This window comes from Amia ocellicauda, chromosome 8, assembly GCF_036373705.1.
Source record: "Amia ocellicauda isolate fAmiCal2 chromosome 8, fAmiCal2.hap1, whole genome shotgun sequence".
Lineage (NCBI taxonomy): Eukaryota > Metazoa > Chordata > Actinopteri > Amiiformes > Amiidae > Amia > Amia ocellicauda.
This window is the reverse complement of record NC_089857.1, coordinates 19,662,743-19,680,626: the sequence shown is the minus strand read 5'-3', so window position 1 is coordinate 19,680,626 and position 17,884 is coordinate 19,662,743. Positions and strand designations below refer to the sequence as shown.

The window sequence follows — 17,884 nt, the reverse complement described above, 5'->3', positions numbered from 1 at the left end:
TGGCTCTGGACAGTTGTGGGCGTGTTCACATCGGCTCCGAATTAACTCTTTCAGCGCTGAGCGAATGATACAAACTCCACACAAACGCACAACGGTGACAGATTTATTGATTTGTACGAGAGCACGCATATGCACACATTACAAGCACGATGCTGCAAACACTCCGGCCAGCGCTGTGTCTGCTCCGATGTACGGGGAGGGTGACGGGAGCTTTCACAAGGCTATACCATGGGGACAAAGTGGCGACCATTGGTGCGCAGCCTGACACAAGCAGTCCTCTCTATCAGGTAGGCCAAGAGCGCAGCCTCGGACTCGAGTACAGACGTCAGCCCGAGCAGTGTGAATTATTCCCCGTGTGTCTGCTAATGTCGTTGCGGTTCTGGTCATGTAGGTTTCGGAACTTGTGGTTCAAATACATACGTTTGAATTATGCAAATGTGACATTAGTTTTAAGACCTAGCTAACGTTTATTTGCAGAAAAAAGTTCAGAAGACCTTGACAAAGCAACCAGCCACGAAAAGTATCAGTTGGTTAAATGACAGCGCTTTCCTCCTCGGTGCATTGGTGTGTCACACGCTTCAAAACAATATACACAAGCTGCCCTAATTATTTTGGAGAGTTGATGTTCTGTTAATGTTAAAACTCATTGAAAAACTATTTTTGTGTCCTGATTCATGAGCGATGGTAGGTAATGAAAAGTGACCCAAACTAGTCAAGGTTAAGATAAGTACAGCGGTGTTTGTGTCTGAATTCAGTGCAGTGGGGAATACGGATTTGTTTTGCACCTGATTATATTGAAATGCTTGTGAGGGACTCAAAACCTTTTTCTGTGAGAAACAGTGAAAAACCTTGCATTTTTATGCACTTATTGTAATTATTGGGCATTGAAAAGGGATTGGTTCATTGTAACTTTGATCAGATGTGCATTTGCAGATTCATGATGTGTTTCAAGTTATTGTTTCTCATCTTCAAAACACCTAAAAACCAATACACAGTGAAAAGCATTTTGGGACTCACATTCTTGATAGGGGAAATAATTAAGCTCCTGTTTTTTGTCACTGGAATCAATAAGTATCTAATATTTCTTGTTATTGCATTGATGGACACATTGCACAACAAATCACTGTTCCTAAATGACCTTGCTACACATACAATATAAAACTAATATATAATGCTATATTCAAAAGCGATTATTGACTCCACACATGCAGTCTTTCTTGTAGACGCCTAATAAATTGGTTTGTACATTTGAAGTGTGTCCAGAGTTATTTTGAAGCCAAACCACTGTTTTATTTTGTTTTGTTTTGTGTTGCCTTTCAAGGAAAACTATGAACGAATGCAGGCCCTTATTAAGGAGCTGAAGGAGCGAACAGAAAAGGTTAAAGATGGTGAGATCTGATATATTTTATAATCTTACTTTATGTTAACTGAATGATCTTCTGTGTTTCTTTTGTAATCATACAAAACAACAGACATACATCAACAATAACAACCTCAAAGTCGTAGACAATGGGATGCCACATAAAGCAGCCTTAATAACAATAACAGGTATCGCCTGTCTTTACATAACATCCTGCAAATTATGATTATTATTCAGTGTTTTACTGTAATTTGGCATATTGGAATATTTCCATTCCCATTAGTTACACTTGCATCCTCTTTTTTTCTCTTTGATTTAAAGGGGGCGGAGAAAAGGCAAGGAAGCTGCACACCTCCAGAGGGAAGATGTTGCCACGAGAACGCATTGACAGACTGCTGGACCCGGGGTAAACATCATCTACTCATGCTTTCATGTTTCTATAACAAATGCTAAGATAATAATAAACGTTATTTAGTTGTTAATAAGTTGTTTTGCTTATATTCCATCCATCCATTCATCCATTTTCTACACTGCTTGTCCCGGTGAGGGTCGCGGTGGCAGCATACTAAGCAGGGCGGACCAGACCTCCCTTTCCCCAGCGACAGATTCCAGCTCCTCCTGGGGGATTCCCAGGTATTCCCAGGCCAGCCGGGAGATATAATCCCTCCAGCGTGTCCTGGTTCAGCCTCAGGGTCTCCGCCCAGTGGGGCGTGCCCGGTAGAGCTGCACAGGCAGCTCCCCAGGGCGCATCCTTACCAGATGCCCGAACCACCTCAACTGGCTCCTCTCGATCCTGAGAAGTAGCAACTCTACTCAGAGGCTCTCCCGGATTACTGAGCTCCTCACCCTATCCCAAAGGATGAGTCCAGCAACCCTGCGGAGAAACCTCATTTCCGCTGCTTGTACCCGGGATCTCGTCCTTTCGTTCATGACCATAGGTTAGGACGGGGAGATAGATTGACGTGTAAACCGCAAGCCTTGTTCAAGGACTCGGCTCCCGCTTCACCACCACGGACTGATACAGCGCCCGCAATACTGCAGACGCTGCAGCGATCCGCCTGAAAACCACGCGCTCCCCCTTTCCATCACTCGTGAACAGAACCCTGAGGTACTTAAACTCCTCCACTAACCTGGAGCGAGCAATCCACTCTATTCCGGGAGAGAACCATGGCCTCAGACTTGGAGGTGCTGATTCTCATTCCAACCACTTCATACTCGGCAGCGCAACGCTCGAGTGCGTGTCGGAGATCACAGTCGGATGGGGTAAGAAGCACAACATCATCTGCAAACAGCAGCGATGCCACCTCCAAGCCCCCAAACTGGATACTCTCCCTACCTCGGCTGTGCCTTGATATCCTGTCCATGAAAATCACAAACAGGAGTGGGGACAAGACGCACCCTTGGCGGAGTCCAACACCCTCCTTGAACATTCTCAAGAATACGGATGCAGCTCTTGCTCTGAGAATAAAAGAACCGCATGGCACGCAAAAGCAGCCCCGGCACCCCATACTCCCACCACACCTCCCACAAGACATCCCGGGGAACATGGTCATATGCCTTCAAATCCACAAAACACACGTAGACTGGATTAGTAGAATGGGAATTTCTAATAATTTGCTATTCAAATACTAGTGATCCAAACTTTTTGTGTATTCGATTAACCTAATTAGAGTCCAGCTACTCTTACTTTGCAAAAATAAAAAGCACATACAGACCTACTATACATTTACACAGCATGATAGTTTAACATTACTAGCATCAGATTAATTTAAATTAAAGCTATGTATTTATTCCATAGTATTTTAATTAAAAATAATAATATTTCGTTGCTACAACAGTGTGGCAATGTTGTGTGTTAGCAGAGAAACTCCATAACAAACGTATTTATTCTTTAGCATTAAATCAGAAAAAAATAAAACACCATAAAAGTGCACCCTGATCCAGTGAAATGCAAAATGTCAGAATGTGGATTAATTTAATCCTTCGCTGAGGTTTCTTCTTGCAGGTAATAATTCTCCCCAAGAAATGTCACCATCGCACTCTTTGTGTGTTCAGTAGAGGGCTCGCTCACCTGAGCGGGTGCTTCTGAAATGTCTCTGTGTTTGTTGATCGGGTGGATACAAGTTTGCTTAACTTGCCTTCTAAAAGCCATCTGTATATTGGAATTAACACATTTTATGTATTTATGTCTTGGGTCCAAGGCTGTTGCAATTATGAGCTTTACACTGCCATTTGTATTACAAGTGGTTGTACTCCTCGGTTGAACTGTTGTTTTGAACTGCATCACCTTGTGGGATTTGCCGGGCACACTGTGCTTGGACAGCATTGTGGTATTAACGAGGTACACAATTGAATAGAAACATCTGATTCCCTTTACACAAGTATTTGTTTTAGCCAACAGCTGTACCTGTTTTTAATTTTTTGTTTGTTTTTTTTAGCTCAGGAATAACAGCTCTCTCCTAAATTTTTACTGATACCGTTAATTAACGTCAATCGCAAATTATATATTATATCTCAAGTTTATAGGAACTACACGAATATGTTTGTGTTTGAATAGTTGACTTGTTTTTGTGTAGTTGAGTAATCGACTACTCTAACTCATCCCTAATGAGGACCACCACCCCAGTTTGCCAATCCAGAGGAACTGTACCCGCCTTCCACGCAACATTGAAAAGGTGCGTTAGCCACTCCACCTCAACACTGCCCAGCGCTTTCAGCATCTCCAACCGAATCTCATCTACCCCTGCCACTTTAACCACCACAGAGGCCCTTGAACGCCGCAGCAACCTCAGCTACAGTGATGGATCCGATCTCATCGGAGCTATCCAGCACTGCCTCCTGCAAGGAACAGCTCGGGCGACGTTCCACCGCCCCCCGCAAGGCGCCGAATGGTTTGCCAGAACAACTTTGAAGCCATCCAGTAGTCATTCTGCATGGCCTCTCCAAATTCCTCCCATACCCGAGCTTTGGCTTTGGTGACCTCTACTGCTGTAGCCCTTTTGGCCAGCCGGTACCGCTCAATCGACTCTGGAGACCTATGCGCGAGCATCGCTCGGAAGGCCTCCTTCTTTGACTTGACTTTGCCTATACTGTATTTTGTTATTATTATTATTATTTGTTTTGGTGTGTTAGTTTATGGTACCTGAATATCTGTTTGCTTATGCTTTTGTTATGCAGCCAGAGGTTGTTCACATTAATCTGAAATTCCATGTGGTATAATTCCATCAGTTTTTTTCCAGGTGTGTTGTGCTTATGAGAGCCTCGTCTCAGTGACATCTCTGCCAATTACTAAATTATCAGCTGGTTAAATAAACGTTTTGACTGTTAGATTATTTAGTTTCGTGTGTGATTTACACATTTGTATGCATGTAATTTTGAAGAGCTTGCTAATGTTACAGTAATGTATAAGTACAATATTTTTTGGCAGCTCACCTTTTCTGGAGTTTTCCCAGTTTGCTGCTTACCAGTTGTATGGTAAAGAGGAGGTTCCAGCAGGAGGCATCATCACTGGCATTGGCCGAGTCTCTGGGTATGTGGTTGTGAAACATTTGATTGCCTGTTCACACTTTTGACCTCTCTCTCAAGGGACGTGTCTAGCTCACTGTCAATCAGGAAGAGAATGCAGAGACCAGGTTTCCTCTGTAGTAAGAACTACATAGTGGGACACACTGTCCTGTATTCCTCTGGCTTGTAACAGTCATTAAGGCCTACAGTCTATTCAATATTGCATGAAGGTGTTTTGGTATATATCTTCTTGTCCAAGTATGTTTGTTAACAATATTATGTCTGTGTCATGTTTTAGGGTAGAGTGTGTCATAGTGGCAAATGATGCAACCGTTAAAGGGGGCACTTATTACCCCATCACAGTAAAGAAGCATCTTCGTGCCCAAGAAATTGCCCAACAGAATCATCTGCCCTGTATATATTTAGGTAAGTAGCCTTTTTAACTAGGGTTTGTGGTCACCTCATTGTAATTTTGATATAATGTTTATTAGACTAAGGGTTTTGTAAAGGAGATATTAAATATTTAAAGATATTAAAAGTCTGTAGTGACTTTCGAGTTCGGGAGGGTGTTAATAATTGAATGCTAATACAAATTGCATCGGTACATCTTGCAGTTTGTCTTTGCTTTCTGTGGCCCATTGAAGATTTAGTACAAGATGTAGTGATTTAGATGGGAGACTATGAAATGAAGCCTTGAAGATTTCCCAAGAGTCAGCCTGTTATTCTGTGCATTAAAGCTAATTATAAGATGTATTGAACTATATACTCAATCCCTTTTGTTTTCAAGAGTGGCTTGGCAGAAGATCAAGTAACTGCAGTGTATGAGTACATTTGAGATCAGTAATGCAAACTGTTCCTGCTTGAAGTTCAACATTGTTTTGTCACAGAAAGCATTTATTCCCTACAACTGTAGAAAATAAGTGATTTTCAGGTTTCACAGTACAATGTTAAGTGTTTCTAACCACACCATTAAAGCTATGTGTTTGAATGCAGTCGTATGTTTTAGTACAACCGTAAAGATTTACTTCGAGTTCTGTTTGTTTTGATAGTTGGATATACAGTGCCTTGCAATAGTATTCAGACCCTCTCCGTTTTCACAAATTGTTGCTTTAAAGACCCTTTGAAGTAGGAATTAATGTTATATATACACAACATTCTCCACACATTCAACACAAATTCAAATACAAATAAGTAAATAGAGAATTCATATGCAATTATGACTTTTCCATTTTTAATTCCTACGTTTGTTAATTCAGATTTTTGGTCTGAATGTTACATTTGGTGTAGAACCTACACAGCACATCTCCCAGTCAACACCATCCCGACAGGCGAGCCTGGTGGCGGCAGCATCATGCTATGAGGAATGAGGATGCTTTTCCTCATCAGCTATTGGAAAGCTTGTTAGGATTGAAGGGAAAATGGATGTACAGACAAATACTAGAGGAAACCTGTTTCAGTCGGCTAAAGGTTTAAATCTGGAGCACAAATTCAACCTTCAGTAGAACATTGATCCAAAGAACAAGGTCAGAGCTACACTGGAGTGGCTGAAGAACATGGTGATTGTCCTTGAGTGGCCCAGTCAAAGTCCTGACTTGAATCCTATTGAGAATCTGTGGAAAGACTTGGGGTTCACTTAAGGACAGCAGTCTTCAAGTGACTTGAGAGCACTTGAGTGAATCTGCCAAGAAGAATGGGCAAAATTGGTAGAGACTTACCCAAAACGACATGTCTGTAATTGGTGTCAAAGGTGTTTCCACCAATTATTGATTGACAGGTCTGAATACTTATGCAATCAACATCAGTTTTTGCTAACATTTATTGTAAGTTATCTTACCCTTAGAAGTCTTCAAATTTTTGCATTCATGTTTAAAATAAAATGTGTGTGCATCATGCTGTAACATCACGAAATGGGACCTCATATAGTAAGGGTCTGAATGCTTTTGCAAAACTGTGACTAATGTGATTCTGATTCGCAAAGCAAGTCAAACCCTGATTAAAACACGGGTGTTATCCACCCACACTGCACTGCTGCTTGTTTTCTCCCCCTCCAGCTGCAGCGGAGTTAATTGTTCTCTGTTTTATTGATCCAAGTCTAAAATGCATTAATATTAATCCTGTTAACATGGATACAAATTGCACTGGTTTCTTTCTATATAAGGGATTAATTGCCCTCTTATATATTTGATTAGCGCAATGACTTGATGCATTATTTTAGTCCTTTTTAAAGTATTTTCAGTATGTTGTATACATCCGTGTCCTTTGGTAGAAATAATGTGACCACGGGCATCTTTTAATCTTCCACATTCATAATATAGGTTTTATTTTAGTTCTGTTATTTGAAACCCTCTGTATCCTGAATTGTCTCTCTGAATTGCAGTGGATTCAGGAGGGGCGAACTTGCCACGACAGGCCGACGTATTCCCGGACCGGGACCACTTTGGGCGCATCTTCTACAACCAGGCACGGCTCTCATCGGAAGGGATCTCACAGGTATGGAGAAAGGGGGAAAAGAAACAGTAATCGATGCCTACATGGAACTACAGGCATTATACAATTCTAAATGTCTAATAAATGCAATCAAATATCCTAATAGTTCTTAGGGAAATAACATTGATTAACAAGATGGTTTTTTTTTTTGCCTTTTTGATTGTGTCGGGACTAAATCTCTCTCTAAACCCTTTTTAAATATATTTTTTAAAGCATTATAAACCATTGCTTTAGTGGCTATGAAAATGTTTTAACTGGAGGTAACCCTAAAGTAGAAAGCGTACAGTAACAGTCCAGTTTAAGCAAAGAAACTTGTAAATTGTATTGTTTGCTCTTAGCAGTGTGGGGTCTGATGCTCTGACTGTTTGATCTCTCTTCCAGATAGCTGTGGTCATGGGTTCCTGTACAGCAGGTGGAGCATATGTACCTGCCATGGCTGATGAAAGTATTATAGTGAAGAAACAAGGGACCATATTCCTTGGAGGTCCCCCACTGGTGAGTTTGGGTGAATGTCTGCTTTCATGTCAACGTAATCTTGGGTATCTCTACTAGTCTGAAGTCTTAACTTTTCCTCCAAATACATGTTTCTTGTTCATGTTCTCCATCAGTTTCATAAGTATCTTCTTTTATATATCCCCCCTTAATGTGGGGCAGCCTTATCTTAGTGTCTGGGTTTTTGGTAGCACCCATAAAACTCAGTAAAGCCGCATTCTCGGAAAGTAATGCATGAAAAAGTTCAGGGAAAAGTTCTGAATGGAACCTGATAGGATTTCATAGACCAGACTCATCAGTAAACCTGGAGGCGTTTCCTACCTTAATTGCAAAGCCAAATCAATACAAGTACCCAAAACTACATTAGTTTGTAATATTGATCGGCCACTATTCCACGTTACACAGACGTCTCATGTCCTAATTAAGAGAAGCCCACTTTGTCTTCTGTGATCTGTGGCTTGTGAAATGAATGAATGAGAGGATGATTGCAGGCTTTGTAGATGACTATTCAATTTCAACGAAACTATCAAAGTTGTTTGATATAATCATTTTAGATCCCAGAAATGCATTTAACGGTGCAGGCATATTTGGTTGTCTTTACCATGTTTTATTACTTTTATTTGAAGTCTATTACTGTCAACATTGAATTGTTGCCATTTTTGGGGGTAATTAAGCTATTTTTCTGTGTTCTTAGAGGCCATCACATTACTGTAGATGATCAGTCACATTTTGGAGTGAATTATGTTCTTCACTGAACCTTATTATCTCACTGAAACTACCTGGCCTTTGATGTGGCAGCTGCTTGACTGGGATCCTTCATGACTCAACCTGATGAGGTCATTGGATCAATAAGCTAATAACATCCCAGCAAGCAAAATGCTCTGAAGGGGCTCCTCTCTTTTATAGACCATTCCTTATTTTCGTATATTCTTATATTACTTAATTGTGTCTGCACTTAAAAAATAATACCATTTGTATTTTAAAACGTTCTCATTCTTACATTTACCCTTGGGTTCCGTTGGACACCCCTGGAAAGGAACCAAGTCAAATGTCTCTTTTATTTAACCTTATTGGAAAACTTTTTATTTCTATACAAATTGACCTCTGTCTTGCTCAACCATCTTCCTCAACCAGGCAGCCTGCCTCTAAATCCCTATATATTATAAAGTGTATTTTGAGCCCTTCGGAGACTCGGAGCAGTGTTTCTGTGCCGCAGGTGAAAGCTGCTACAGGTGAAGAAGTTTCTGCTGAAGATTTGGGAGGTGCTGACCTCCACTGCAGGTTTGGCACATTTTAACATTGAACATTTTATAACTTGACCTTCAGATACCTTCCTGCTCTAACTGAAAGCTGGTGCATGTATGCAAACGCCACATATTACTTAACAAGTAAAGCTAGGTGTATGCACGGCTTTTTATATCCCATACTTTGTCTGCTTATTATTAGTGCCAGTATTATTCCATAAGGAAGAAGATGGTTTTATTTTAAATGAAAGAAAGACTTAGTCATTTTAACTTTTTTACCACCTTGGTAAACTTTTAGCTCCTTTTCTAACTTCCATAGCAGAATGATAATAACAGCAGATTCATGTCCACTCGGGTAACAAATCGACTAGGCTACATGCTATTTTTGTGGAATTTTCAAAGGGAACAATTGTATTTGTTTTATTGAACGGCCTAATGAGGGTAATTCATAATGTGGTGTGAGCTTTTTTGTTAGTTGTTGGATACAGGCTATTTCTAGGCTGCAGGAACAGCCCAACAGTGGTGCATAATATTGAAGTTCCAGACAAAATCCAAAGCTTCGAAAGCAAACTTACAATTTACAGCACACTTTACATTTAGTTTTTTCGTTGGTATTTAATACAGGAGTTGTATGAAAACCGCAAGCCCTGGGAAACAGTCCTAATTTGTTACACCACACCTTCAATGCACAAGGAATATCCAGTTTCTCTGTGTCTACCTCTTGTACTAGTTTAATTGGCCTAACCCAATGGCCCTTACAGCTGTGCAGAATGTATTAAAGATTTGAAGTTTGACTTGACCATGTTTTGTTCAATCTATCTGGTTCTTCCAGGGCATTGTATTAGCATGATATATAGATACATGCTTAAGGTATATGGCTCTATGGACTTCATACGGTAGTAATTGGGTAGTAATTTGTGTAATTTGTCATTCTTTAAGGTTAACTGCTTATAAGGTATCGGTAAAACATGACTAAACAACTTTATTTTGACAATTTTCCAGGACTGTCTATCACAGTGATCTGATTCTCTCTTCAAAACGAATACACAACAAAAGCAATTGGGTTCTGAAAAAGTGCGCCCTACTGTCCTTACTCATTAAATAACCCATTTACTGACTTTACAATCAGTACCAGTGTCCGATGTCTTAAACTTGTATTTGTTGTTTTCTCCCCCGCAGAAAGTCTGGCGTCACTGACCATTATGCCCTAGATGACGAGCACGCGCTCCATTTGGCTCGGAAGTCTGTCAGAAGTCTGAATTACAAGAAAAAGCTGGATGTAAGTGCCTTTCACACCAGGTTTGACTCACAGCCTGGCTAGTGCTTCGTATGCTAGTTCAAAGTCCCAGGATCAATTTGGCACTTCATCTGTATTCTCTTTGCATTCTTCTTGTACATATTGGGTATCAAGATGAAAACCACACAGTGAACAGAGCATGCATAAGTTATGTCCTTACTTCTGAGCTTCGGCGTAGGTTGCTGTGAGCTTGGTGTAGATTTATTGTTATGGGTTATTTATGAATTCCCCTTTGCATGCACAGTGTGGTGTGACTGTATTCGGTGACTTTGCATTGACCTTCCTTATTAAAAAGTTCCTCACTATATTCAAGAACTAACCAAAATGAAAACAAAATAATAATAATTTGTGGAAACTACGCACCCACATATCTTATAATCCGTTCTACATTCAAGAGAAATCAGCCTATTGTATTTTGTATGGGGTTATTCATATTTTTTCCTCCTTTATTGCTATATATAGCATATGATGATTTCAAATGTTTTTCCTGGTTAGCCTAGTTCAATTCTGTAATATAAATCCAAGACCCCTTCATCAGGGGTAGCGTTCTCTACAATTAGGCACTGTGTTTAGTGTGCTTGTGCGATAACTCCAATAGGTGACCGTCGAGCCCCCGGAGGACCCCAAGTTTCCGGCAGATGAATTATACGGCATTGTTGGCGACAACCTGAAAAGGACCTTTGATGTCAGAGAGGTATTTAACTGTTCTGTTCTTGTATTGTTTCTGTCTAATGTGTGTCCCTATTCAGATGAACTCTGTAGTCTTGTCAGGAAGGCCAGCAGCTGAAATCACATCGGTAAAGGATGTAAGAAATTTGATCAGTGAAAGACTTTACCCTCCACTTACATTTCCAGTGCTAATGGGACGTCTCATTTATGATTTTATAATTTCATATTCAAGGTAATGTAGTCGTGCCTAAGCCTTCTGGCCCTTAAGCAAGTTATCCCAGTGATCGGGTCTTGTCTCTCTGTGCCTCCTGGGACTGATTGCTGCTATAATGCATCCATGAAGTTCGTTTGAAGGCAGTAAAGTACCACAGCAGCACACAATTACTCATTGTAACAGAGGACCATGTTGATTCCCTTTAATATAGTTATCCATTGTATAATGAAGCATAGATTAAACTTTTTTACTTACTCTTTCCCTCTCTCTGCATGGAAAATATTTGTTTAATTGCAGGTAATTGCAAGAATAGTGGATGGAAGTAAATTTAATGAGTTCAAGGCCTTCTATGGAGACACACTGGTTACAGGTATGACAGATTAATAACAATGATGATTTACAGTACGTTAATATACCGATCAGCCATAACATTATGACCACTGACAGGTGAAGTGAATAACATTGATAATCTTGTTATCATGGCACCTGTCAGTGGGTGGGATATATTGGGCAGCAAGTGAACATTTTGTCCTCAAAGTTGATGTGTTAGAAGCAGGAAAAATAAGCAAGCATAAGGATCTGAGCGACTTTGACAAGGGCCAAATTGTGATGGCTAGACAACTGGGTCAGAGCATCTCCAAAACTGCAGCTCTTGTGGGGTGTTCCTGGTCTGCAGTGGTCAGTACCTATCAAAAGTGGAAGGAAAAACCAGTGAACCGGCGACAGGGTCATGGGCAGCTAAGGCTAACTGATGCACGTGGGGAGTGAAGGCTGGCCCGTGTGGTCCGATCCAACAGACGAGCTACTGTAGCTCAAATTGCTGAAAAAGTGAATGCTGGTTCTGATAGAAAGGTGTCAGAACACACAGTGCATCGCAGTTTGTTGTGTATGGGACCACGGAGCAATGGAAGAAGGTGGCCTGGTCTGATGAATCACAAATTCAAGGTGTTGACTTGGCCTCCAAATTCCCCAGATCTCAATCTGTGAGATGTGCTGGACAAACAAGTCCGATCCATGGAGGCCCCACCTCGCAACTTACAGGACTTAAAGGATCTGCTGCGAACGTCTTGGTGCCAGATACCACAGCACACCTTCAGAGGTCTAGTGGAGTCCATGCCTCGACGGGTCAGGGCTGTTTTGTGACCTACACAATATTAGGCAGGTGGTCATAATGTTATGGCTGATCGGTGTATATATTATATAGTATTTCCAGGATCTTGGGAGGAATTTATTAATCGTATCTGGAAATTGGTTTTCAGACTAAACAAGAATCGCGTGCCATTTGCTTCATTTACTCCTCCAGGTTTCTCCAGAATATTTGGATACCCTGTGGGCATCATTGGGAACAATGGAGTCCTGTTTTCAGAATCTGCAAAAAAAGTGGGTATCCTGATCAATGCTTTTGATCCCTAATGCCTTTCAGTTTTGAGGATGTTTGTGATGCTTGAGAACAAATGAAATCAAGATGTAAAGAAACTCCACACTAACCCAAGCAGTGCTAGGAGGACAGAACACCACATTTAAGGGGGATTAATGTGTTATTAAAACCAAAATTTTAAAATACCGCTCTGTCAATGTACTGGTAAAGCTAGGTATTGAACTTCACCCCAGGACTATTGCCTGGCAGCTGCAGGTATTCCACACTCCAGGACATAGGTCATGGACGCCCGGTGTGCCATCTTATTAGTGTGGTTGTTCCCCCAGAAAAATAAAATGTTAATGAATGTAATATTCGTTTCTTTTAATTTGACTTTTCGTGCTGAGATATAGAAGAAATCTTTTGTTGCTCGTGGGTTGCATATGAATAGAGCTGTTAACATTGTGTTAGAGCTATTGATCAGTTTTATTCCATCGCCACTTCGCCCTTCGTTTTCAGGAGTGTATTTTTAATAGAAGGCGGTGACTGTTAACATCAAAATACTTTTGTTATACTGGAAAATTCAGTATATGGAGAATTAAGAATGGTTTCAGAGATTGTTCACCAAAAACAAACTGGTTCTTACAGCTTCCTTAAAAATTGGATCAAGTGTAGCAATCGCCAAGCTGCCTTTGATAGTTTTATTAATTTAGAGAATATTTCTAACAAAGTATTTGCAAAACTGATGGTGCGTTTCAAACATTGGATAACTATAATGTCTCTCTTCAGAATTAAAATAACTACATTATAAAAGTGAAGATGGTCTTTGGTTTCATATGTAGTGTTAGAGTACAAATTATTAAACAAATTACTGAATGTCTACCAAATCTGTTTTGGAGCCCAACACGATTCTCAGAATTTATCTTGTGCTGATGGAGATGAGCAATAAGGACCAAACTGTGTATTGATTAAAGCATGCAATTTCCCCTGTAGCGGCAGTTTGTTTTTTGGATGCGTCAGTAGTGCTGGTATTTTGTTTGTCTGCCCATCTTTCCAGTCTCTCCAGCAATAAGTGAAGGTGAGGTCGGGGGCTCTTTAATAACATGGAGGTCGAGAGGACTGGATGGTGTGACATTTTCATTTGCCTTTTTGTTTTTTGTCTTCAGAACATTTACCTTAGTGGAGAGTAAGATTTGTATGTTTGTTTGAGCATGTGATGCAATGTTATCCACATTTTTAATTGGTTTTCATAAGAGTTTACAAATGTACAAACAAATTAAACATTACAAACAAAATCAACTAATCTAACAGATTAGATACTATTCCCAAAATGTTTACCACAGAAAAATAAGTGCAAAGAAATTAAAATAGGAATTTATCAAAAATATAGTGTATCAAATGCTATTTATGGAGAATGTATTTTGTGTTATTCCTTGAAGATGAAGCAGGAGTGCTGGTCTGCTGCATTTGTTTATATTAAGATGTGTTTCTGAAGACATTTAATTCATACACTGTAACCAATGGATTTCATATGTCTGTTTGTAAGAGCTGTCTTATCCTGTGCCTTCACTAGCAAGGTCTTGCCTCCTCATGGGGGAATTTACTGTTTGTTGGTAAAAGAGCTTGAAACCAACTTTTCAGGCTGAATTCATAATATTGCTTTACGCCTTTAAATACTCTCTGTAGGTGAATTTCTAAATGGAGAATGAAGTAGATTTATACGTCTTGTATACCGTAATGCAAGAAGCACGTAAGTGTCAGAGAAACCAGGGTGTGCTTTAAGATTTTTGTGAATCAAGATATGTACAGGTATATTTCTTTAGGCTAGACTTTGTCCATTTCATTTATATAATGGAAACTACAACAATTTTCCTGCTGCTGTTTGTGATTTTGTATTTATTCTGAATTGCAGGGAACACATTTCATAGAGTTATGCTGCCAGCGGAATATCCCACTCATTTTCCTCCAAAACATCACAGGTAAAGGGAATTATCTTCAGTTTGAAGTACCTCACACTAGTAGTACTGGCTAAACAATTAAAATCTGAAAGCATGCTTTGTTTTGCACTGTGCTGTAGTTGCCAAACCTTATGTTCCACTTTTCAGGGTTCATGGTTGGTAGAGAGTATGAAGCTGGTGGAATAGCCAAGGATGGTGCCAAGATGGTAACCGCAGTGTCCTGTGCCAACGTGCCTAAGATCACGGTCATTATTGGAGGCTCTTACGGTGCTGGGAACTATGGCATGTGTGGGCGGGCCTACAGGTAAACGCTGGGTAATCATTTCGGTCCATACACCCAAGAAATGCTGAGATGATTTCATTCTTCCTTTTGTGAGTTTACTTTAAGCAGAAGGAGCGCATCCCCTTCTGTTATTGTGATTTTCTTCTTCCTCACATAGCTCACATAGTGTTTCTCTGTTCTGGCAGCCCAAGATTCCTGTACATGTGGCCTAATTCTCGGATATCTGTGATGGGGGGAGAGCAGGCTGCTATGGTTCTGGCGACCATCACAAAAGACCAAAAAGCTCGGGAGGGAAAGCAGGTAAAAGCCACAGCATGAGTTTGCCAGATGTACATAGCTCTCCAGACATCATCATAAATATATAGGAAACAGAGATGGTGATATTGCTTAGGATCATCAGATTGAAAGGGAGTGTCAGAAACCCCCACCCCTCCCACACTTTTAATGTGATTTATATTTCTCTTTGTCCTCCAGTTTTCTGCCGAGGAGGAAGCTGCTTTGAAGGAACCCATAATTAGACGGTTTGAAGAAGAAGGCAGCCCTTACTACTCCAGTGCCAGGTAACTGAGCAGTCAAATCTGCATCCAAACTGTGACTAAACATAAACGTCTGTATTGTTTTATTGTGAAATCTTTCTAGCCACTTAAATAATTACCATTTTAGTACCTTTCAGCCACAAGGACTTATCTTAAATCCTTCATAATTAAGTGTCAATATCTCACAACCCAAAAAGGTTGATCTAATATCTAGTGGATCAGGAAACCCATTCTGCAGTTGTGCTGCTCTTGGCATTCTTGCACAATACAGACTATTTGTGCTGAATGGGAAAACATTTCTAATGATTTGTTAGTGTTGCTTTAGGAAACTAATTGCATGGCAAAAGGCCTGTTTTATAGAGTTCTGTTCACAGCCATGCATGAATCTGTACTGTGTGATCTTGTATGAATCTTAATGGGCCAGACAATTGTGCCTTCATGCTTTTCAGCATTTGTGACTCGTTACAGATGTCTTGAAGTGAAACTTATTATCCATAACACTGGCCTCGCACTTCTTTGCTGGGCTATTCTTAACTGTAAAATCCCAGTGTTAGATTGTGTCCGTATCTTGACAAAAGGGTGATTTGTCTGTTATAATGGCTTATAAGTGCTTCAGTGAAGTCTTCAATTGGTAGGACATGTACAGCCCACTTGCTTCGTCTTCACAATGGCTGGGTTTTCTCTGTAAAATATGAGTCGGGAGCTGGCCATTGACAAGATTTAAAGGTTTAAGATTTCAACCGCTCAAAAGTTGGGCTTGTGTGTTTTTTATCAACTTCAAAACATACTGAACTCCCCACCTCTTGTCTTTTAATATTTTACATTGCATCTTAATCTTTGTTTAATAGCAGTTACACCCAATAGGCTTTGTGTTTTAATAGGATATCACCATTGGTGGGGTTGTTAAAACAATGCTCCTGTGTTGTATTGCTGCCTACATATAGCTGAATGAGCTCTTTCACCTTTATATAACAATACAGCACTTGACACCACTGTATTCTAACTGTTGTACTTCCCACTTGACTACCTCTTAACAATGGAAATAAAAACATACGTCCAATTAATTAAAATATAATCTGACATTTCATTTGGACCTACCAAACAAAAGGTTGAATTAGGATTGGTGCCCTTTTAGGAAGTAGTATAAATTAATCTCCTTGAGTAACACAATGGAAATCTATCCAAAGCTCATTGCATTGGCAACCACAGTGTCCACCATTACTTTATATTATTGGTCATTTCAAAGTACAAATGTTACAAATGAGTCAGGATGTGGAAAAAGACAAACCTGTTCAACTTCAAAGTATAAGAGGAACAGAATTTTCTGCAGAATTGTTTTAATTAGTGTAGTTTGTTGCAAGGAATAATTCCAGTTTTCATTTTCTTATTTTATTTCTTAGTTGTTTTTCAGTAGGATGTTCTGGTAGGCTCAATAATTTCACTGACAGTGTATATTTAAGTATACAGTCACATACACACCAGTAGTGGGCCTAACAAAGTTTTTGGTTCATACTTTTGTGCCTTGTTTTCCGCTCTTGTTGCAGGCTGTGGGATGATGGGATTATTGACCCGGCGGACACTAGACTGGTGCTGGGTCTGAGTCTCAGTGCCGCCCTCAACGCCCCCACCAAGAAAACGCAGTTTGGGGTTTTCAGAATGTGATCTGTGAACACGGTGCATTGGCTGCGGAAAATCCACTGACATGAAATAAAGGATTAATTGAATTCTAGTGCAGAACACAAATACTGTATACATACTGTGGTGTGCCTTTTTTAACACTGGTTTACATGGTTTATCAAAATGATTTTGAATTTGTCAGGTCCATATTAAATCAGTGTAACAGATGCATCTTCCCAAATGTTTGACACCAGGCTGCGCTATTGCCACAAGAGCTGGTGGTGAGAACAGTGAAAAGCTTAACAAGGCAAGATACCACTCAGATACTTTAAGTAAGTGGTAGAGTCTAGTCACAAAAAGATGGAATCTTCAAGGAGTGTGAATCAAAGCTTAAGAAGCTTGTTTGGGGGGATTTTGAAGTACAGATCTAGCAAGAGACGTCATGCATAGAGGAAGGAATGTGTTTTTTAATTTTAAAATAGTTGTGGGGAAATTATCTGTGGGTTATCTGGAGTCAGACAAACTTTGCACCACACAGGGAATGATTGTTCTTTTTTGGACACTTGACCCATCATATAATGGCCCAAGCAGGATCTATAACTTGGGCATCCTTTGGAGAACTCGGTCGCCATATACTAACTTCTTGTAACTTTCTCCACTTGACTTTCTCACCCTTCCCCAAATCTCATTAAATGTTTCTCTGTGTTCAGTCACTGAGCAATGTAATTTCAACCCTTTAGTAGACACTGAGGTGATGCAGTCATTCCAAAACGTTGAAAAAATAATAATAAACAGGTTAGAAAATCTGTCTTTTCTTTCCTTTGATTTTTCATCATTTAAACCTCAGAATTGCATGCATCCCACCA

At 40.1% G+C, this 17,884-nt stretch overlaps 1 protein-coding gene across 1 annotated transcript; it reads left to right on the top strand.

Moving 5' to 3' along the window:
* Positions 1-39: 39 nt before the first annotated feature.
* mccc2 (methylcrotonyl-CoA carboxylase subunit 2) lies at positions 40-17,824 on the top strand. Its single transcript, XM_066710571.1, has 17 exons — positions 40-287; positions 1,322-1,388; positions 1,682-1,766; positions 4,788-4,889; positions 5,163-5,290; positions 7,242-7,354; positions 7,733-7,846; positions 9,060-9,124; positions 10,267-10,366; positions 10,983-11,078; positions 11,565-11,637; positions 12,571-12,647; positions 14,537-14,603; positions 14,730-14,886; positions 15,051-15,165; positions 15,340-15,425; positions 16,946-17,824. Exons 1-17 carry the CDS (start codon positions 150-152, stop codon positions 17,061-17,063), a joined length of 1,701 nt encoding a protein of 566 aa, XP_066566668.1. The 5' UTR covers positions 40-149; the 3' UTR covers positions 17,064-17,824.
* The last annotated feature ends 60 nt before the right edge of the window (positions 17,825-17,884 follow it).